Source organism: Molothrus ater, chromosome 6 (assembly GCF_012460135.2).
Source record: "Molothrus ater isolate BHLD 08-10-18 breed brown headed cowbird chromosome 6, BPBGC_Mater_1.1, whole genome shotgun sequence".
Lineage (NCBI taxonomy): Eukaryota > Metazoa > Chordata > Aves > Passeriformes > Icteridae > Molothrus > Molothrus ater.
The window spans coordinates 25,869,247-25,892,071 of NC_050483.2; the positions used below are offsets into that span (position 1 = coordinate 25,869,247).

Below are 22,825 nucleotides of genomic sequence, written 5' to 3' on the forward strand. Positions count from 1 at the left end.
TGGGCTTAGTTTGCTCTTGTGTGTGATTAATGGCAGTTTACCACTAGTCCCTGTGCCTCTGTAAGAGATGGGGAAGGAGCATGTGTGAGACAGGTCCTCTCCTGAGCCTCAGCCACAGGGAGGAGAAGTGTGTCACTGTCCTGTGGTTGAGCTGTCGAGGTGGAGACTGTTCTCTCCAGAGGTCCCTAGTGTGGTCACTGTGATGACAGCTGTCATGTCCCTAGGTGGCTCCAATCCTGGACCTGAATCCTGGATGGATCAGACCAAGGGTAGAAACAACAGTGGGTTTTTTTAGATGGAGGCTACCATGACAGAGAAAAAGTTAGCATTAATTTTCCATCATAGATGTTGTGATTAGGGCTTTTTTGTGAAAACATGAGGTTTCATAGCTCATGGTATTCAGTTCTGATGATTCTGGTGCCTTCTTTTATTTTCCTTTTTTTTTAATTTCTGGTGCTCGATGCTTTTCATTAGGAGTAAGAAAAATGGTAAAAAATGAAGTGGGAACTTTTCTTACTAGCAAACTTTTCTGTTTGAAAATTTATTGGGGTAAATGGCAAATTAACATTATTAAAAAAAAAGCTGTTCCAGTTATACTGGAATTTGTAGGGCTTTTGTTGTTATTCTTGTTGTTGTAGCAGAGTTTTTTGGGATTTTGTGGGGGTTTTTTTGTTGGGTTTTTTTTTTCCCCTTGTTGCAAAACATGTCTCCTCTTGCCCTATTCTAAAACCATTTTTTTTTTCAGTATCCTCGCTCGTGTCGGACATTTGAATTATTGCTTAGTGTAGCAGTGTCCCCTGCTGGTATCAGCAGTTGTGTCTTAGTTCATCCCCTGTCCCACAGGGAAATGCTTTCTGACTTCACTTTCTCAAGCTCCCTTGTAGCTGCATTATGCTAATTCTGCCTAATAACACCTTAGTTTTCTGTATGGCTGGCTTTTCAGGGAGGAGAGCATGGAGGTTAGTCCTTGGCTGCCATACATATTAAATGTCTTTTACATATTTCAAATTCATAAGAAAACTCTTTTTTTTCCTCTTTTTAATTATTATTTTTTATTTCTCCTCATGGAGATGTAGAGTCCATGGGGGTCACACAGAGCTGCCTTTTGGTGAGAATTTCTTAAAAGATGAAATGCAAATTCAGTTTGTTAAGGTCCTGGGGTGTATGCTAAGATACTGGGAAATAGTTATATATATGTATGTGCTTAATTATAGCAGTTGTTTTGAAGAGCAGCTGATTCAGCTCATTGTAATATCTTGCCAGCCACCTTGAGACCTGAGCTCTGCGTTGCAGGAGGGAGAGCTGTACCAACTGCAGTTAAATCTGACCATGGCATTTTTCCAGGCCACAAGCAGTTGCTTAGCAGAGCTTTTGAACAAGGCAATTAAAGCATGCACAATTTTAAACTTTTAAAGCTTCAACTTCTACTTGTGATGAGAGTTGCCTCTCCCACACAATCAAATGACTACCTTAAAACCAATCAAAAAGGTACCATTCTGCCATGTTGCCATGGATATGTTATCTTACAAGCTGCTGTTTTGACAGACTTCAATATGGAATCATGAGCAGTTACTTGAGGAAGATTTGCCCATCAAGCACATTTTTTGGCCAGCATTTCAGCTCATCTTGTGTGCCTTGTTTTAATTTGGTTTAATAACAAAAAATTAAACAAAAGAATAGATTTGTCTGGCAGAAAGTGCTGAATTGGCATTTCTGTTTCTCTGGAGAGCCAACATTAAAGCAGAGGCTCTGTTCCCGCCATGTCTTTTTCTCTGACATTACCCTGCCCGCACTCTTTCGGGTGGAACGTGTCTGTGCGTTACCTTGTGACAGAAATGATGCTGCTAGCTTCTCAGAGGCTTCCCTCAGATGGTGTGTGTGAGTTCCCACAACAGCCATGTCATGGTTTTGTATGGCATGACCTGGTTTGATATCTCAGATGTCTGTGTTGTGTTAGGAGCAGAGGATGGGAGGGCTTTTCATTCACTGGGCCTAGGGACAACAATCTATTATAATCCTTTTCACAAGCAGGCTGTAAATTCCCATTACAAACACCAGGGATGTGCATCAAAATTATTGTTCTAGTCCCTGGCTAGAACAGTAGCATTTTGTGAGTAGCATAAGAAGAGGTTTAAAGCAGGAGAGGTGGTATTAATTTGCACAGCTGTTGAAATGCATATACTCCTTAGGTTGTTGGTCTCAACCTGGGCTTTAAAGAATCAGAGGAACTGCTAAACCTATTGGTGCACCTATGGTGAGTGCACCATGTAGGCATCTTTTTCCAAGCTCCTGCACATTTACATGCTTGAATGTGTCAGGACTGATTTTGGGGTTACCCCTCCTGTTCTGTGTCTGTTCCTGTCCCTTCCAGAGCGGACACATGCCAGCAGTTCGGGTGTGGGATGTGGCTGAGCGAACCCAGGTGGCAGAGCTCCAGGAGCACAAGTATGGTGTGGCCTGTGTGGCCTTCTCCCCCAGCTCCAAGTACATTGTGTCTGTGGGGTACCAGCATGACATGATTGTCAACGTGTGGTCATGGAAGGTAAGTTTTCTAGGAGGTTGGGTTGACCACGTGGTGTTGCTAAATCAGAAAGAGCTTCTGGTCTGACTGTAAACTACTTCAGTTTCCATCTTGCTTTCTGTTTTTTTTAAATTCTGTAGTTATTGTTTGGCTTTTGACATTCATAGACACAGACAAATTTGGACAAGAGAGAAAGCTATGGTCCCTTAGGGAAGGTCTAAGTCATTTCCATGAAGGGATATTCTTTATGCTTGGGAATGTGTTACATTTTTCTGTCCAGCCAGAAAAGCCTGGACTTTGAAACCTTGCCAAACCATGGTGTTTTTTAGAGGCTTATTAAAAACTAATTTATGAGGTTAAGGAAGGAAACTCTCATCAGCCAGAGATTTCTTTTGTAGTGTAGTGGATACTCTTGGCTTGTTTTGATTTTTTTATGTCAGAGTTTGTGATACTCTGGTCCCATCCCTGATGGCTGAGAAGGGGAATATAGAGAATTCATAATGGGTGAAAGCTGATGAAAGTTGCTCTACCTGTCACTGGATTGAGGCAACTCTTGGTAGAAACAAAGCCTGTGTCTTATCCTCTAGTAAACATTTAAGCATTTGGTTTTTGTAGATAAGAAAGAAACATTTATTTTTAGTAGACTAGGAATCTTTTGTATTAATAGATGTTCCTGCTACTTCTTCAAGTGCTGTAACCCTCTCTAAAAGAAATATCATTTAAGAAAAAAAAAATCAATGCATCTGTTAAATCTCGCAGGATCATAGAATCATAGAATGGTTTGGGTTGGAAGGAACCCTAAAAATTGCCTAGTTCCAATTCCTCTGCCATTGGGCAGGATTACCTCCCATTAGACCAAGTCGAAACCCCATCACAGCCCTGTCCAATCTGGCCTTGAACATTTCTGGGGATGGGGCATCCTCAACTTCTCTGGGCAGGCTGCTCCAGTGCCTCACCACCTTCACAGTAAAGAATTTCTTCCCAATAGCTAATATAAATCTACCTTCTTTCAGTTTAAAACCATTACTGCTTGTCCTATCATTATACTTCCTGATGAAAAATCCCTCCCCATGTTTCCTGTAGGCCTCCTTTAGGTACTCAGAGCCTCCTCTTCTCTTGTAGCTTCTAAGCCCACACTCATTTAGTATGTTACTGTCATCATGAAATTTAGTCTAATTTAGTCTTCATCACATGTGCTGTAATTTAAGATCTCACTGTTATCTTCTGTGTGAGCTGAAGTTTGTCATTGCTATTTTTTCATATAGCTAAATACTGTGTGTAGTGAGAGAACCTAAGCGTGTTTGTCTGTGTTGCAAATTGAGTGCTCATTCTTTGGATTATTTCTAGTTATACAAATGAAAGTAGTGACTTGGACAGGGTCACAATGCATGGGAGATGTATGAAACAGTACAAGTAGTTTTGCTTTCCCTTGCTTATCTGGGTTTTTCTGTTCACTGTATAATTGTGGGCATGAGAACTTCTGAGGTAAGAATTGTCTGACTCTTTCCTGCTGAAGAACACACACTTTAAGCTTATGCTCCAAACTGGGATGGGAGCTCTAGCTGGCCTTTACTTTGCAGGCTGGACACCAAAACTAGAGATACTTTACCTGACCAAAGTGAATAAAGACTGAGAATACAGGTCTCCTGAAGTGTTTTCCTTCACTTTTAACCACAACCCTTCTATCCTCTGTGCTGCTGCTTTTATTTCCCTATTTTTCCTGACTGGTAGACCTAGTCATTTGACTGTGATGGAAAAGAAAATCCATGTTGTCTGTAGGATTCCCTTGCTTCCCTAAATAAAGACCACAGCAATGATCCAGATGTTGAGGTCTGCAAGGGTCCTAAGCTTTTCTCTGTCCATTGTCTTGAAAGAAGTTATGATAATTGCTGCCTTTCCTTCATTCTGGGTTGGAGGATCCTCCATGGTGATGGTGCAGCAGGCTAGGCTCCCCTTGTGCTGGTTTCTTCATTTCTGCCAGCAGTTTCTTCAATTCTCCCCACAGTCCTGTGGGGTCCTTGGAGTGATGTGGTTTCTGTGCTAGGGCATTGTGCCTGGAAGACTGGGAGCAGCTGAATCCCTGAAAAGAAGGGTAAAGGAAACACAGCAAGAATGAAAAGGGATGCACTGTTGTCAGCTGTGTGCTGCATGCTTGCAAATCCACAACAGACAAAGCAGAAAACTTGTTTATTCTCACTTCTAACTGGGGAAAGGCAGGGAGAGGAAAACTGAGCAATGGTGCTGTGTGATGTTGCTATCTGACCATTCTGCTTGAGCAGTGTCCGTCCTGTTTTCTGTCCCTGCATCTTTTTCCTCCTTTCCCAAACATTGCCATTTTGAGGTGCACATTTGAGGTATAATAGATTTTGCTTTTTCACTTCTAGTACAGGGATGGTCTTTGTGTATTTTGAGTCTTTTGATAAAGTATAACGTGTTTCAAGAGAAAGAAGAATTCATGGAAGAACCAGTACAGTTTTCTCTGTGAAAAGTACCATTTCCTCATCTTGAGTGCAATGGCCTCATTGCTGCCTGGGGGCTGGGGGAGTTCTTCCTTGTGCTGACCTACATGTGCATTTGCTGTTTAGGAAGGGAAATGGGTTTGCTCTGAGCTTCTGGTGATTGTGAAACCCACATGTTTGTCATGGCTCACATACCAAGTTCCTGCAGGCACTAGTGCCTGCTGATTTGTTCTTGATCATAGTTAATGTAGAATGTGAATATAAATTTGAATTTTTAATATAAATGTGAATTAAAATAAATATGAATATAATAATATTAATTTGATATAAATGTGAATTATACTATCTGCCAAATCAATGTTCCCAGCTAATGCTGGGGAGGTTGTATATGGAGGTGAATGGGGAATAGTTTGGGTTACATCTTTTTCCTGCTGCACTGTTTGTACTGGATATGTGCCTGTAATTGAAATTAGTTTCCTTTGCTTCTGAGCAAAGAAATTAAGCAATGTAAACAATTGTGTTTCCAGAAAAACATCGTAGTGGCAGCCAACAAAGTCTCAAGTAAGGTGACAGCAGTGTCATTCTCAGAGGACTGCAGTTACTTTGTCACTGCTGGAAATCGACATATCAAGTTCTGGTACCTGGATGACAGCAAAACCTCCAAGGTGAGAGAGAGTGCATGAAGGCCAACCTGTAAACAGGCATTTCTGTCTTAAAGCAGGGTGGATTTTGCCCCAGTGAGCTGTGGGAAGTGGGAAATTTTTTATTTTTCTGGGATGCAAGGATAGCCTTCCACACATGGCTCTCAAGTGTCATGGGCTGATAGCACCAAAAGCTTGTCTTGCACTGATGTAGGGATGTCACTCATGGAGTTGCATAGCAGCATGCTTATTCTTTAGTAGTCACATATACTGAAGAACAAATAAGCTAGAAAAGAGCTGCAGTAATTTAACTCCTTGGAGCACAGAGGTGGGGAGAGCTCTTTGACATTGGTATGAGCATCTCGAAAGGTTGTGAGTATAATTTTGAAGCATCAGCCAAAGTGTTCAACAGTTTTAGCTGTTGTGTTATTCTCTGGGAGGCAGAATCCACCTATGGTGATTTTTCTGTGTTCTCATGAACAGTTGTAAACATGAACAGCAAGTAAAAGCTCTCCTTGTACGCTATTTACAGTTCTTTCTTTGAATCGCTTCAGCACTCAGGGGTTGATGGTCTAAAAAATCACTGTCTGCCTGAAGTGCCTTGCTGTATTTGTAGCAAACTGTTTTCTGTTGCTAGGTCAATGCCACTGTCCCCTTGCTGGGTCGCTCGGGATTGCTTGGAGAACTGAGGAACAACTTCTTTGCGGACGTGGCTTGTGGAAGGGGCAAAAAAGCTGACAGCACTTTTTGTATCACATCCTCAGGCCTGCTCTGTGAATTCAATGAAAAAAGGCTGCTAGACAAGTGGGTGGAGCTGAGGGTGAGTTTTACATCCTCCTATTCTGCTCAAGCAGAGCAGGAAGAGCAAATAATAAGTGCACTCAGAGGTACAAGCTGACCACAAGCAGTGAAAATAATTGTGCGTCTGCAACCCTGTGATTTACTCTGGAAGGCTGGGCAAGAATAGTGTTATTTCTTGTCAAAGAGATTTTAGTGGTTGTTGAGCCTCTTTCATTCTCACACTCCAGCATTACAGGGACTGCTCTTCTGGCAAAGCAATGTCCTTATGGCAACTCCTGTATGGTCCCTCCTGGCTTGGCTGGGGCAAGTAGGAATTTTAGAAGAACTCTGGTTTCTATCCACTCTGCAATGTCTTACTTGGCTTGTGCATCTCAAATGCAGGTTCCCAAGGTGCTAGTTGATTTGTCTATTCTAAACCACCAGGTCTGCCCATAGTTAAGAATTTGATCACACTTGTTTTCCTTTGAATTGAATGTAACGTGCCCACCTGCAAGGATCCTGTGTATTAAAATCAAGGGAAAAAGTCTGTCCACGCTTTCACTCAAGTGAAATGCCTCTTCTTTTCTTTCCTTTCCTTTCCTCTCTAAAATCTGCCTTTCACTCTCGCTCAGAATACAGACAGCTTCACAGTAAGTTGAAAAAACTTTTTGCATTGAACTCATCCCCTTTTCACCACATTCCATTTTGTGCCATTTTCTGCCATTTGTACAGATCCCAAAGGGACGGGAAGAAAATCCATTTTGTTCTGTTTCTTATCCCCTCCTGACTGGTAATGTGTTGGTGTGCTAGTACAGGGTGAGGTGCTGCTTGCCTGCCAGTGTCGTTGAATGTCACAGAAATAAAAGCAGTGTTCAGAGTAGGACTCAGCTGGAGCAAATGCGTAGCTCTGCTGGCTTCCCATCATAGTGGGTGGCAGAGAAACTGGGCTTTTTTCTAACTGCTTGGGATCTGCAGTGGACCTTGGCTGGAAAGTTCTTCAGAAAGGAAAGATGGATTTTTAGGCTTTTCCTTACTCCCAGGGCTCGACTTCACTGCAGCTCTTCTGACCATGACTCCTTTGTCTGTCAATTCGCTGTTCTCCCTGACGTGTGTCTGGTGACCTTTGACGTGAGAGCACATTTCTCATTTGCTGTCTCTTGTGCTGTGTCCTCCTCAGACCACTGTGGCAAACTGCATCTCTGTGAATCATGACTACATCTTCTGTGGCTGTGCTGACGGCACCGTGCGGATTTTTAACCCTCTAAACCTTCACTTTGTCACTACTCTGCCGAAGCCACACTTCCTGGGAACTGACATCGCAAGTGTGACTGAGGCCAGGTACTGTGGAGAAGGATGGAAGGGAGCGAGGGAAGCTTGTGGGGGTTAGAACTATTCCTCAGACCTTTGCCATCTGGAGCATGCTCTTTTTATGGATTAAAGTTGGCAGTCTGCTGCAGAACTCTCTGAGCTGTTGCAGGCTTGCCCTGTATGACTGGACTACATTTGGATGGCAAGGAGGGACTTTTGCCATGGGACTTTGAGGCTTCTTTTGGGACTTTGGTTGTTCAAGAGACAGGTCTTCCTGGCCAGCTACTCTCTCTACCTATAGATGCCTTTGTTCGTCTCAACAGCGCCCCATGGAGAATCTGAGCTCTCCTGTTTGAGCATTGCCCCAGCTCCTGGAGAAAGCACAAGTTAACCAGGCTGTTGTTCTCTCTTTGTGCAGCCGTCTTTTCTCTGGTGTGGCTGATGCGAAGTATCCTGACACCATTGCCTTGACCTTTGACCCCACCAACCAGTGGCTTTCCTGTGTATACAATGACCACAGCCTATATGTGTGGGATGTCAAAGATCCGAAGAAAGTGGGCAAGGTGTACTCTGCTTTGTATCACTCTTCCTGTGTGTGGAACATTGAGGTACGTTGTTTGCAGACACAGGTGTAGGGTTGTGAGTTGCAGCTGAGAAAGTCATCAGATGAGCTGCCAAATTTGAATGCAAATGCTGACTGTAGAGGGAATTGACTCAGTTTTTCACCTGTGGTTAGTGCATTTGCTACTGGGCCTGGGAACAGTTTTTGGCTGCACTGCAATGGCTGACCGAATGTGTGGTGCTACTGGGAAAGAAAAATCTCACCATTAAAAGGTGAGAGGTGGGAGAGGAAGCAGAATTAAACAAACCTGAATACAGAGCATCCTTTTAGAAAACGCACAAGAGTTTATTGCTGACCTCAAAAAAACTGCTTGAGATCTTTGGTGAGTAATTGCTTCTAAGTCAAAAATATGAAATAGTGATAAAATAGTGAACTCTGGTCCTTCTTAACATATTTACCTGAACATGTGGAAATAGCCTCTCAAGTGTCTGTCATCTTGCGGTCTATCAAGTTGGTTTTCCCTCAGAGGGAAGGAAAGGAAGTATAGGAAACAATGGAGTTGTTAATATGTTGAAATATGTCTAACACTGGTTAGGAGAGGGGAAAGTGGAATGAAAGTTGGAAGAGGTTGAGAACTCTCTTTTTATTTATTAATTGCATCTCACCCTTTCCTTCTGAGTTATAAACTGACAGTAGTAGATGAAAGCTGCAAACAGTGCAAGGTGGTTATTGCATGATCATTGTTTGGGATTTGAGGTGCTCTCTTTGAACTATTAGAAACAAAAGATACTGGTTTGTTGCATGCTTCTTAAGGAGGTTTTCTGTGACGAGGGAAGCTCAGTGAACATTTGTTTGAAGTCAGTCTGAAGCTCTGGTCTGCAAATAGGTTTTTGTCAGAACTGTCTGGCTTTCACCTTTAGAAAACAGAGAGGACACCCCCTTTTGTCTCATTTTGTTTTGAAACTTGCTACCAGTGTCTAGGGTGCCAGATGCCAGGCAATATTATTCAGGCATTGATTTTACTTGCCCTTAGATGTATCCAGAGGTGAAGGACAACAATCAGCCCTGCCTCCCCCCTGGTTCCTTCATTACCTGCTCTTCTGACAACACCATTCGTCTGTGGAACACTGAAAGCTCCAACATCCATGGCACAGCCCTGCACCGCAACATCCTCAGCAATGTAAGATCCTACGTTTGGATCACCTCCTTGTCCTTGGGGTTGCTCTTCTTCACACACAGATTCCCAAGTTAAGGCCTAAATTTTTTTGTATCTCCAAGTCAACCTAGGTTTCTGTAAACTGAGCACAAATCTAGTTAAATATATGAACCTGAAGAAACACAAAAGGAGTACTGGGCAGAAGGACAGGTTGTCTGAAATGGTCCTGGGGATTATTGCTGTTTTCATAAACCATTCAAAGATTCATCAAGCTTAGTCTTTTCCATAAGGGCCATATGTTTCAGGAGAGCTGGTTCTCTTTTTCTGCATCTCTGTGGTGTGTAACCACTTATAAGATTTGTTTGGAAAAGGTGCATTAAATGAAGCAGAGGTTTGGGAAATTGAATGTAAAAGTTTGCACTCACTTCATCTATATAAGAGGGAAGCTAATCATACAGAGCAGTGATTACATATGGACATTAGCTTCTGTTCTCATCTGAGTTGGAAGATCTCTGGACACAGCAGCCCTGACCTCAGGAATCAGGTGGAAAAAATTGCTTTTTCTGTCAGTACTGAGACTGCTGACTTAGATTATCACTAGAAGTCTTTCCTACTCCTGCTGTGTGCCCTAATATGTTGTAATCACTAATCCCAGAGCTTGTCAGTAGCAAAAGAGATGCTGCTAGTTTCTAGCTTGAATCTTTTGAAAGGGGTGATTGTCAGACACAACTGTGAAACTTTCATCCTACAGACTGTAGGGGCTTAGTGCTTGCTCCTAACTAAAAGGTCCTACCAATTACAGCATTGTTGCCAATAAAATATTTATGTTGGCTAGGAGCTCAGTTTCTAAGGCAGATGCTTTGCTTTAATATTTTGTAACCAGTAAATATTTCTGGGTGTATTGTGTCCCCAGGACTTGATGAAAATCATCTATGTAGATGACAACACTCAGGTACTTCTGGACACTGATTACAACTCAGCAGGAAGTGCAGACAAAGCTGATGCACAAGTGCTGGATACAAAGGTGGGGATACGCACTGTCTGTGTGAGTCCCAGCGGGGAGCACCTGGCCTCAGGGGACAGGATAGGCACTCTCAGGTAATCCCATAAAGCTTCTAATGCAGATTGCAGACTGGTCAGGCATGAGAAAATAACCAGGTCTTGCTAATTTTATTAAACATACTGAAATGAGCCATGTTATATCCTAGAATATATGAGTTGCAGTCTCTGAAGGAAATGCTGAAGGTGGAAGCCCATGACTCAGAGATCCTATGTCTGGAATACTCCAAACCTGACACAGGTAAATGCAATTGAGCTTCCTCCCCTTTGCCTATGAATGTAATGTTGAGCAAGTCAAAATGTCCACTATGGTATGTTAGAATTGTCATGCTGAACTACTCATGGATTTCAAATGAGGCTTCAGGTATTGGGCTAGTAGAGCCAGGCTTTGAAAAAGTCTTCCTTCTCTTACTTTTTATTAGAATATTGTATGTTGAGATTGCAGCTTGTTCTGTTTATTATTGTAATGCAAAATTCAGGTGTGTTGCTTTGTGTCCATATATGCAGTTAGCTGCAGTATAATGTTTTGTCTCCAAGAAGACTTGGGAAGCTGTTTTAAAAATGACTTTTTAAGTCATGATCTTGCAGTCTTTTTCAATTTCTAACAGGTTTAAAGCTCTTAGCCTCAGCCAGTCGGGATAGATTGATTCATGTCTTGGATGCTGGGAAGGACTATAGCCTGCAGCAAACCCTGGATGAACATTCTTCTTCCATCACTGCAGTGAAATTTGCAGGTAGCAAATCATGGCCTCCCACCAAAGCTGGATTTGAGCACTGCTATTGTCCCCTTATGGCTGTAATTTTATCTGCTTTTATCTGCTGGACTAGGTCAATTTGAAGCTGCAGCTGGGTCATCTTTTGGTCATCTTTTTCAGTTGCAGTCTTAACAGAAGGTGATACTTGCCTTCTTTTCTGTTTTTGCTTTAATTTTCTCTCCTTCCTCCCTCCTAAGAGAATCTTTCCTCATAATTTCTTTGGAAAACTGTTTTCTGTAATGATTTATTCCCACTAACTAATTTCAGAGAGAACTAATTTAGGAGAACTCTGAACAGTCATTGTTCAAAATAAAATCACACAAAACACACACAGAAAAATAAGTTTTGGGTAAAGTAATTTGTGATTGTAAACCACTGTAAGGCTTTGCATTCTTGGTAATGGAGCACATTTTATCCCTAGCACTCAGTTGCTGCCAATGGTCAGACACCAGTCAGAGCAGCAAGAACTGGCTGTTCTGCCAGGGAAAGGCAGTAGCCAGGGGGGACAGGAAGGCAGGCAAAGGTAGTGGCCTTTTCCACTGGCTGTGGGAAAGTACCACAGGACATGAGCAGGAACAGATCAGGTCTAGATACAGCCAGTAGTCCAGGTCACCAGGCGAATCCATAGTGATAAGACCATGGATTCAAGCAATTCAAGGTCTTGATCAGTCTGGAGTGGTCAGGGTTAAGCTATAATTCAGTGCCTGCCAGGCAAGTCCATAGTAGCAAGGCAAGATGGAGTTCAGATCAGGAAGGTGAATCCATGGATTGGGTCAGGCTTTGGCTCAGTGGGGGTGCATGTCCAGGCACAAGTGTGGCTGCAATGCTGCTGCAGTGTAGCTCAGTTGGGACTCAAGGATGAGAACTCAGCTTGAAAACCACTCCCAGGTGAAGAGACTCACTGAAGCAGGGGCTCCCCAAAGCAACTGTGTGGCTTTTTCAATTTTTTTTTTCTGGAGGATCTCAAAGTCCAGCAGCAGTTTCTCTGACAGATCTGCCTTATCAGTGAGCTGGCCTTGAATGCAACAAGCTGAACTCCCAGGAGATGAGGAAAGTGGGCTCAAGGCCTGGCAACTAAGGCCTTTATGCTCGTCTATGAGCCAAGTGCTGGCATGCTCTAAGTGGGTGCAGTTCAAGGACTTGTGTGGTGTTGGATGCGTTGTCATTACTTGGAGTTTTATTGGGTGTTGCTTTGCTGAAGGAGCTGCTTGGTTATGGAAGAGTCCTAAGGGAAGAAGGAAAGCCTGACCCTGCAGTAAGAAAGGGCAGCAAGAAAGATGTGTCCAGCTCTAAGGTCTGAAAAGTGCCTATTGCCTGTTTTCAGCTTCTACTGTCAATGTGCCATGTTGCCAGAGTGCTGTGGCACACAGAGATATGAGCATATTGGTGAGGGAGAAGACAGAATTGCATCCTAATCTGTTCTGAAAAGCCTCTGTGTTGGAGCTTCATGCTCTCTGAGCATGAAAGACAAGTGCTGTCCCTGAGAAGGGGCTTCTGTTTTGCTGCTTGGGGAGGGGTCTGTCTTAACTAATCAGGACTGGAATAAATGAGCAGTGGTATAAATTGAAACATTTCCTCCACCTTGTATATGTGTTTATCTTTTGTCTCCTGCCTTTTTATTCCAGCCAACGATGGGAAAGTGCGGATGATAAGCTGTGGGGCAGACAAGAGCATCTATTTCCGCACTGCGCAGAAGGTAACCTTATCACAGCTTTTTGTACGCTTCTAATTTATAACCTCTCCACAAAGGAGTTACTTCAAAGAATGATATCAGAGTTTCTGTATGAGCTTGTTGCTATTTCAGCCTCAGTGCCTCTCACTGACTTGATGGAAGAGATTGCATTCAGACAAATAGTTTTGTGAAGCATGCAGCTACTCCCAGCCTGACCTCTCACAGCAGAAATAGAGACCTGTTAGGATATCTGCTTTTCCTTCACTGTCAGAGCTATTGTGAAAACTGGTGAAAGAGTGTGGGCTGGAGGGAAGAGTTTCTTGTGCCTCCAGTCCCAGCTGCTCCCAGCAGCCCCCTGGGAAGGATTGTTTTGTGCTGGCTGTGTGAGAAGACTCATCTGTATTAACTTGCTTTTAATAATGGATTAACGACTTGATTTTGACACAGTTGTTACCCATATGTTTAGACAGGAGAAGGGGTCCAGTTTACCCGAACACATCACATTGTTAGAAAAACCACACTTTATGACATGGATGTGGACCCCAGCTGGAAATATGCAGCTATTGGATGCCAGGATCGTAACATCAGGTTAGTTTCCTTCTCAACTTGAAAATATTTTTTCCAGTCATAAATGAAGCAGCCCCATGTCCATCATTATTCCTCTAAGTTCTTTAATACAGCATTTTCAGACAGATCTGAGGCGCTGTGAGGCTGAACTCTGCCTTTCCTCTCACTGATAAAGAGCTGTGTATGTGTGCAATTCCCATGGGACTTGTGGCTTCTCACTGGGTTGCTCTGCAGAGCAAAGGCTTTCTACTGAGGGAGCAAGCGTGCCTTCCTTGGCACATCATTGAACTGTGGGGCAAAAACTTCTGCACTGTGGTAATTTTTGGTTTTGAAGGTACTTAGTTAACAGCTGTGGGGTCTTGTGGAATACCTGGGACTGTGGGAACCTAAAACGGAAATAGATGTGACTGTCATTGAACAAGTGGAGCCCAGTCTCTATTTCTATCCATTTCTCCAATCTGTCTGCTTGAAAGCAAAGGAGTCTCTCTGTAGTTGTGTCTCTCCTCGTATTGTAGCTGTGTGAGATGTTAAGAGTTTTGGTGATAGCTAAATATCACTACTGGATGTAATTTGTTTTAGCATAAAGTGTCTTGCTCTCTTAATACTTTGCTCTAGTATGAAGGAGCCCAGGTATTTTTACAGCAGTGAGGACTGATTGTTTATTGGCTTGAGAATAAAGCCTTGATTTTAATTCAGATAATCTGCCTTTGCATTACTTTTGGGGTTATTTCTTGAACTATTTAAATGACTGGTGATAATATTTCATGGAGATAATTTCTCCACTTCCTGTAGTTTGGCCCTATTTCCTGTATTTTATATGGAATGAGGAACAGGGAGAGAAAAGGATCCTGGTGACAGCAGCCCCAGAGTAGTACCTGGGCACAATGAGCCATGCTATCTTATGTCATCCCCTCAGGGTTTTCAACATAAGCAGTGGGAAGCAGAAGAAGCTTTACAAGGGATCCCAAGGTGAAGACGGCACCCTTATCAAAGTAAGCTGTTTTCCTTCCTTTTTCAATTTTCAGCTTTTCTGAATGCAGCTCAGGGACAGGAAAATGAAATTCAAATCTGACTACAGTAATTTCTTTTTTCTTTTTCCTTCTTTTTTTTCTTGCTCCATACTTTGTCCTTTACCCTGCTGCTGCTTCCTCCTACTTCCACCTTTAAGGGCTGGTAATATATTTGGGTTTCATCAGGCTAAAACAGGAAGGGAGTCAATGAATGCTGAAGTTGATCTTTGATTTTTCTCTCTGTCCTGTTTCTGAAGTGAGTCACAAGACCGTGCTGTAAAAACAAGTAGAACTGCACCAATATCTGTCAGGAGATGATTTAATCCATTTAATTTAATCCTTTGCTTTCTGCTCCAGAGAGCTCATTCTGGTTTTCTTGACTGGTTTTGTTAGGATTTTTGAAGGGGAAATACCTGTTGATCAGTGTTTGTGAAGTGGATTTCAGAGGGCAAATACAAGGGAAACTGTTTGAGTTGATAAAATAAAATAGTATTGGGCCTGAAAAGCCTGGGTCTTGGAATTCTGGACAAGCATGGTACTGTTTAGGGAGAGTCTGTTCAAGTTTCCCTCTGCGGAGTGCATCCAGGCCTTGGGCCAGGGTAGCACACCTGCTTCTGCCACTCTGCAGGGCTTACCTTGGTAAATCAGGTGTGTTTGAGATTCACAGTGGAGTGGAAGAACTGCATTCTTGTCTATAAAGGGGGAAAGCCAGATGACAAAATCAAAATATCTCTAAAGTTGCCAAACAAGCTTCTTCATGATATTTTTTTTCACTGATAATTTTCTACTGCTGCACAGGTCAGCAGTATTATTTATTATTAGGGACTGGAAGGAATGTCCTATGAGGAGCAGCTGGAGGATTTAGGGCTTATCTAGTTTGGAGAGGAAGAGACTGAAGGGTGACTGCATTGCTCTCTACAGCTTCCTGAGGAGAGGACACACAGGGGGAGGTGCTGAGTGCTTCTCCCTGGGATCTGGTGACAGGATATGTGGGAATGGTTCAAAGCTGCACCAGGGACATTAGGAGGAAGCATTTCTTTACTGAGAGTGTGGTCAAACACTGGAACAGGAGTCCTGGAGAGGTGGTCAATACTCCAAGCCTGACAGTGTTGAAGATGCATTTGATCAATGCATTTAATAACAAACTTTAAACATGTGGCCCTTATGGAGGAGACTAAGCTTGATGAATCTTTGGTCAACTCTGAATTGGTCAGGCAGGAGTAGATGATATTTGTAGCTCCCTTCTAGGTGAAACTATTGATAGGTGTAAATAACTGGGTAAAAAGGGAAGGGGGAAACTAAGTTTTGTTCAGTGTCAGCTCTTCTGTTTTACAGAGAAAGATCTTTCTCTTTGCCTATTATAATTCCCACAATTTTTTTGTAAGCCAGAGCAAAGAAAGTGAAAAACTGATGCTACACTTCAAACTGCTGATAAGCTTAGGTGCTTGATTAGATTTTTCTCAGACAAAAAACCATGAAATGTTCTGGGAGCTGAATTTTTTGTTTTTAATATCCTTTTTGTTTTTTGGTGGGTTTTTCTTTTAATGTGTATCTCAAGTGGGGAATCTCAATTACTTTTACTGTTGCATTGCTCACTTTTAAGACAATTATGTAACCAAGGGATTATGGTTGTTTCTGGAATTTAAACTTTCTTGGCATGTTATTCTGAGATCATTATACACATTGCAGTTTAATGAGCAGAACTCAAACAGTGACACTGGAAGCAAACATCAACAAAATAAACATAACAAACCAGAAGAGCCTTAACAAGAGCCATAACAAACAAAAAGAATTACCATTATTTAATTACCACGTCTCCTTTGAAAAACACAGTTTATCCTCTCAGTTCCTTGAAATTCTCTAAATTGGTGACAGTAACTGTATTTGCTGTGTAGTGCTGCTTTAGATGTGGTGAGGCATTTGCAAGGGATTTTATATTTGATCCAAGATAAAGCAACAAATAGGTGCACATGAAGAAGCAAACAACAAACAAAATAGCTGAAAAATGGGAGTTGCCAATACTGCAGATGTGATAGCATCATTATCAAAGACAGTTTCTTGGCAGCATTGAGTTCTTTTTTGCTTTCACTCCTGAAGACTTGAATCCTTTAATATTTCCCTTAACTCTGTCAGCTCTGATGTTTTTTATTTTTTTATGGTGCGTGTGTTTTGGGGTGGGAGTTTCTTGTTGTTTTGTCTTGATCTTAACATAGAAGAAAGTAAGACCCCAATGGTTAAAAGAAAGTAGGAGAGAAGTAGAAATTTGTCCATTGGTGGCAATATTTTCACAGTCATGAGAGCATTTAATTTAAGTGCCTTCAGTCTCTGATTAGGTTGGAGATAGTCTTAAAAGTCTGGTCAGGTTGGAGATTTTTCCTGGGATACTGGATAGGCTGGTACTCAACTGGACTCCTGTGGGGGTTACTTGCATTTTAGTCTGACTGTCTTGGGTATTCTTCATTATTTTTATGCAGTTTGAAGGTAGCTTCTCACCAGATCTTTGCATTCCTCTGGTCTCCTAAACCAGGTGCAAACAGATCCTTCTGGTCTTTATATTGCAACCAGTTGTTCTGACAAGAACCTCTCCATCTTTGATTTCTATTCTGGCGAGTGTGTTGCAACCATGTATGGACACTCAGGTAAGGCTTATAAACTTCTGGAAATATTTTTTTCTGCTGATGACTATATAGTAGGGTCTGATACTAGTCAAAGCTTTCTGAAGATTTCTCCCCGCCAAAGTTTACCTAATGGGTATTTTTGAATAGATTGTAGTTGGATGAAGTTGTCATATTTTATTGCAAGTTCAATTTTTGCATTTTGCACACAAGCACACACACACACATACCCACCTGTCAAGTCATGTCTTTATCTACGCAGTTTTTCTAATAGCCTATAAAGTAGTCTGTGGGGTTTTTTTCAGTGTATATTTAGTTTCATTATGATATGCCCTCAGCTCCTACCATGCAGGAGCTCTTCTATTATAGGCAAAAAGAGAATTCAGTCTTCATGTATATTTTGCCATGGAGTACCTCTTCCATGTCAAGCCTAGATTCTTGGTTAAATGGTTATGGTAATTGGGGCATATTGATCTGTGAAGTGTGAATTACTGAGTGCAGACAGGCTATTTGGCTAATTATGTCTTCTGTCCATTTGAATAATTCAGGGAAGATATTTTTTTTGTGCTTTATATCTCACAGAGATTGTAACTGGGATGAAATTCAGTAATGACTGCAAACATCTGATCTCTGTTTCTGGTGACAGGTAAGAGGTTTTGCTCATTTGTGGTACTGGCTTATGCCATTTCATACTAGATGTAACATGTCCTTAGGAAAGGTAGATTTTTTTTTTTCAGAGGTGTTTTATGAATTCCAAATAAATCTCAGAGCTTTCTGAATCCTGAATGTGTGCTGTTGGCAAAGCTCACAGACCGTATGCTATCATTTCATGGAATGGGACCCATGTGAAGTATTTCCCTTTTCTGGGAGTAAATACTGTGCTGGAAAGGAGACAGACATGTGACCTGTTTCCTGACCAGCCTTCAGGCCTGTAATAAAAGGCATCTTGGGCTATTTCTGCTAGTAGTGCCAAAACTTTTTCCTGCAATACTCCTGTTGATGAGGTTTCACCAGGTGTAAGAGTCTGTTTAGCAGCAAAAGGGACAGACCTGTCCTCACTTTTTGGTCCTGTCCATAGGGTCCTTTTCCCACTCCCCTGAGTCAGCAGTGGTGCAGCTGACCCCTCATTCAGCTAAATCAGGTCACTACATCAGTACTCCCCTGAGATGAGTTTTCTGTACATTTAGTGAGCTAAATCAGTTCACTAAAAGCTTAAGTAGTCACCAGACTGAGCCCAAGGAAAAAGAGAGAATACATGCCTAATATGATGGTTGTACAGGTGAGTGGAGCCACTATTTCTGGAATCAGTGAATGCTTAAATTCAGCTGAACTGAATAAAATTTTTCCTATGAGAAAGATGGCTCCTGGAGTGCTATTGCAAGTTCAGAGCAACCCAGATTCTCTGTCTCCTTTTTTTCAAATTAATAAATCACAATTGAATTGAAAGAGTGTTTTAGAGGATGAGTTGCTATAGAACATACAATATATCATCTTATATCTCATCACAGAATCACAGAATAATGAGGTTGGAAGAGACATCTAAGATCATCGAGTCTAACCTATGCCCTAACACCTCAACTAGACTATAGCACCAAGTGCCATGTCCAGTCTTTTGTTAAACACATTCAGAGATGGTGATTCTACCAGCTCCCTGGGAAGAGCATTCCAGTACTTTATTATTCTTTTGGTGAAAAACTTTTTCCTAATATCCAACCTATACCTTCCCTGACATAGCTTGTGTCCTCTTGTTCTGTCAGTTGCTGCCCGGTGGAAGAGACCGACCCCCACCTGTCTACAACCTCTCTTCAGTTGGTTGTTTCTGTCTTTCAGTAATAAATAAATAATTTAGTTTTCCTCTTTTGTGTGTTTAAATAGATTAGGGACAAAAGTTGTAAGAGAGAGAGTCCTTTTGTTGTGAACTTCTGACATATTCCAGAAACATGGAAGGTTTGAAGTCCCCAGTGATCCTTGTGATTTACTGCAACATTCTTTTTTGACATTTTCATGAGAAAAAGGGTCATTTTCTTCATTGAGGGTATGAAGGAGGTGGATGAGAAATGAGGAAAGGATTCCTGAAGAAGATTGCTGTGAGGATATGAGAAAGCATCTTTTTCAAAGGAGAGCAGGGAACATAGTCTGTTCACACATAGCAACATGTGCAAAGAGTAGACCTGAGAATAGAGAGAAAAACGGGGATGAGAAAGGGCACAAGGACTGTGAGATTCATGTGAGGCAAGTAATGCAAGGTAAGAAAAAACAAAACAGAATCCCCACCCCAACCCCAGCAAAAGGGGTAGGTGGGTGCTTGCTTTGGCAGAGTTTGTGTTGGATGCTAATGTATTCACAGGCTTGGGCTGTTTGCTGCTTATCTCTAGGTTTGATAACTGTGGGGGTGGGATAATGAACAAGCCAAATTTGCTTTTAGAGTTTTGTTTCCTCTGTTTCAGTATTTTTTCAGCAGCAGATTATGGTTGCTGTTACTTGGAGAGAGCTGCTCCTTGAGAGGAAACAGCTGGCTGTCTTGGGTTGCCATGGTTCCCAGACACAGTGCCTCACCCCTTTCTCCTGATTGAAAAGCTCCAGTGGGAGGATGAGAGTGTGTTCACTGGCAATGCAGTGTCTGTATGTGATTTCAGTAGCTGGGAGTGATGCTCCTGAGCGTGGCACTGGGGACAAGAAGGGAATTTTTAGTTTTGCCTTAAAATCTCCACAGACTGCAAAGATGATATTATGGGGTTTTTTTTGGTGTGATATGGAAATTTAAACCTTTTAAATTGTTTTTTCATGAGAGAGAAAAAATGAAGATTCAGGTATTCAGGGTCCTGACACTTTTGACATTTGCCTCAGGTCAGGGAGACCAAAGTTCATGGTCATTGCTCAAAATGGCAAAGCAAATTAATGTTTACATGCTAAGAAGAAAGATGGAAAAGCCAGTCCTTAAAAAATCTTCTGTGTATTGGAGTACCCATGAGTATACTTGCACTGATGGGTCTTGAAGAACTGAATTAAATCCTCTTTGGATTACAAAGTAGGATGCAAGATTTTATAACTGATAGCCAAAGCACCATCTCTGTTTCTACATCAGTGTAGGTATACCCAGCTAGACAGGAAAGATGACTGAGATGAAAAGAATTAGTTAGCACTGAGGTTAAATTTCAAAGACAGTGCTGGTCATTTTACTTTCTAATAGCTGAAGATGAGATACAGTATTCTTTAATGTGATGAGGAATATTTATTTAAACTGAATTTCTGACGAAATTATTGAAATGAGACCGCATTGTTGGTTTCTTTCTCTCTTGAGTTCACCTACCAAATTCAGTCAAATGTCACAGAATACTTCACAGAACATTCTGAATTGGAAGGGGCCTACAAGGATCATCAAACCCAGTTTTGAAATGAGTGGCCCATGCAGGAATTGAACCCATGGCCTTGGTGTTATTAGCACTGTGCTCTGACCAGCTGAGCTAATGGCTATGTAAATTCTGTGCAAGTGTCCCTACTCACTGTAGGGAGTCCCAGGTTAAATATTAGAAGCACCCTGCTGCAAAAAGTACTCCCACATGAGCTTAACTGCTAATACTGCACAGAGACTCCATGGGATGGTGGGCTTTAGGAAGGCCTTGCCTTTGAGGGTAGGGGCAGTCAGAGACTTCAGCTTATCCACTGTTAGAGGATGCAAGGGACATCTGTAGGCTCCACTTATCCTGCTGACCATGGAGTGACTTGTTAGAGCATTTCCTTCAGCAGCTGGCCAGACAGTCAAAAAAGGTATAGGATCAGAGATGAGTCTGTGTAAATATCTCTGCAGTTGCTCTCGCTCACAGGGAGGCTTTGACAGGCAGATTTAACCCTTTCATCATGAGGCTTGTGATGGGATTGAGTTTCTGTGAAGCTGTTTCTACGTTGCCTCTGCCACAGACAGAAGGGCTCTTGTTTGTCTCTGCAGTAGGAATTAGTATCAATAAACTGAACTGAGACTTGATTCCAGTCTCGCCTTTCTCTCTTTCAGCTGCATCTTCATCTGGCGTCTGAGCTCAGAGATGACCATCAACATGCGGCAGCGACTGTCAGACATGAAACAGAGAGGGAAGCAGGCAGAGAAGTCTCCTCCTCACAAGGCAGCTGGACTCATGAGGTGAGCAGAGCAGACTGAGAACAGGTGGCTGGCTGTGTAGGGTGCAATGTGAAAGTGTGGCACTGGGATTCAACTGTAAGGTTTTTGCTGTCTTCACTGATAGTGTTCTTCCAAAAGTTCTCTTATTTCTCTTTTGAATTTGGTTTTGTGCCCCCCTTCTTTGGATATAGAAACCAAACTGGCATCTTCCAGACAAACTTAGTGTGCTTCACTGATTGCAATATGTATGCAATGCTTCTTGTATCTTAATTTAGTTTAATGATGTGGTCAGAAACTTTATTAAGCAGTTCACCTAGGAATACTGAGGATGGTACACAGAATTCCAGCAGGGAAGCTGTGATCCTTCATGAGTAAAGTTCTTTAGATCTAAGCTGAATGCAACTTGAAGGCTGTTTTCTGTGGTGTCAGTACTGAACTATACCTGTGAGCTCTATGAGTTGGCTATGTTGATCATGATTCTAAAAAAGTCCTTACACTTTTGCTGTTTCTTTGTTAACTATTTTCTGGAGGCTGTGAAAAACTCAGCTAAAATAATTATAATATGACTAATAAATACAAAAATAAATTAAATGAGAAATGCTTCTTGCTAGCTGAATAATATTATTATTTTTTGCTAGGTAAACAACATATCTCAAAACAGATTACTGCAGCCTACAAGTGGAATAGATCTAAATTTATCTAGTGACCTTTCTTTTAAAAGTGGTGCTTCTGTTTTTAAACAGAACAAGATGACAAGGTATTTTTGATTATTAGTCTAATGTGTTTGATTTTCCTATAGTTTGTAAGTAACTGAGACTAGTTGGACTGTAAGTAATGCAGGGGAGAGTCCTGACCAACCTGTTATGAGATCACAGTGGGGGAAAAAAGGGTAAATGCAGATATTTTTGTTCCTATGTCCCAAATGACTACATATGGAGTTCTGGATATAAAAGTACCAAGGCACTGGAGGAATTACCACACTGTTTTTGAGTGTCACGAGGAGTTTCCCACTCCCTTTGGGAGGAAGCAATGTTGTAACAAGTCTGTCTACATAGTTTTGTTTTGGAAAGTCTTGATCTGCTCATTCCTGAAGCGAGTCTTGTCTGGTAAATGCTTTTAGTAACAATACTGGGAAAACTCAGGAAGCCTTTTTTCTAGCCAAAGTTCTGGATATGTCAAGCAATGTGCTTTTTATAGCAGTCTTTCTATTATTCCAGCAGCTGCAGCCTTACCCTACCAAGGCTCAGCCTGTGACAGCTAATCCCAGCCCTGTTCCTGTGAGGTGATACTTGTTTCCATCACAGACGCTGGCTGAAGGGCGGTGCTAGGGCCACGCCAAGCCCAGAACTTCAGTAAACTTGTTTGGTAGCCTCTTTGCAAGCCTGCAGTCTACTTGTCAGCTCTGAAAGCTTGTTTTCAGTTTTGATTGTCTGCTGTGGTCATTGGAGATCAGCAAGACATAATTCCCAGAGCATTTTGGATTGGTACTGACAATGGAAGAAGAGCCTAGTGGACCAGCATTATTGAGGTGGGAGAAGAAAAATTAATGAACTTGAGTGAGATTTGTTTTCTAGGTGTCCTTGATTGTACCTGTTCTGATTGTTTC

General features: G+C 41.9%; 1 protein-coding gene across 4 annotated transcripts in view; it reads left to right on the top strand.

Moving 5' to 3' along the window:
• The window catches only part of MAPKBP1 (mitogen-activated protein kinase binding protein 1), a 101,865-nt gene that overhangs the window by 54,709 nt on the left and 24,331 nt on the right, over nucleotides 1-22,825 (top strand). For 3 of the 4 annotated variants that reach the window (XM_036383284.2, XM_036383280.2, XM_036383281.2), the window contains exons 6-21: nucleotides 2,372-2,542; nucleotides 5,508-5,645; nucleotides 6,259-6,441; nucleotides 7,034-7,051; nucleotides 7,579-7,739; nucleotides 8,128-8,317; nucleotides 9,305-9,451; nucleotides 10,341-10,525; nucleotides 10,636-10,727; nucleotides 11,095-11,220; nucleotides 12,867-12,937; nucleotides 13,380-13,501; nucleotides 14,397-14,472; nucleotides 17,018-17,129; nucleotides 17,688-17,751; nucleotides 21,115-21,240. In XM_036383284.2, coding sequence (XP_036239177.1) covers nucleotides 2,372-2,542; nucleotides 5,508-5,645; nucleotides 6,259-6,441; nucleotides 7,034-7,051; nucleotides 7,579-7,739; nucleotides 8,128-8,317; nucleotides 9,305-9,451; nucleotides 10,341-10,525; nucleotides 10,636-10,727; nucleotides 11,095-11,220; nucleotides 12,867-12,937; nucleotides 13,380-13,501; nucleotides 14,397-14,472; nucleotides 17,018-17,129; nucleotides 17,688-17,751; nucleotides 21,115-21,240 — 1,982 coding nt within the window. The remainder of the gene's footprint in view (nucleotides 1-2,371; nucleotides 2,543-5,507; nucleotides 5,646-6,258; nucleotides 6,442-7,033; nucleotides 7,052-7,578; nucleotides 7,740-8,127; nucleotides 8,318-9,304; nucleotides 9,452-10,340; nucleotides 10,526-10,635; nucleotides 10,728-11,094; nucleotides 11,221-12,866; nucleotides 12,938-13,379; nucleotides 13,502-14,396; nucleotides 14,473-17,017; nucleotides 17,130-17,687; nucleotides 17,752-21,114; nucleotides 21,241-22,825) is intronic. The other variant, XM_036383283.2, reaches the window with a different exon arrangement.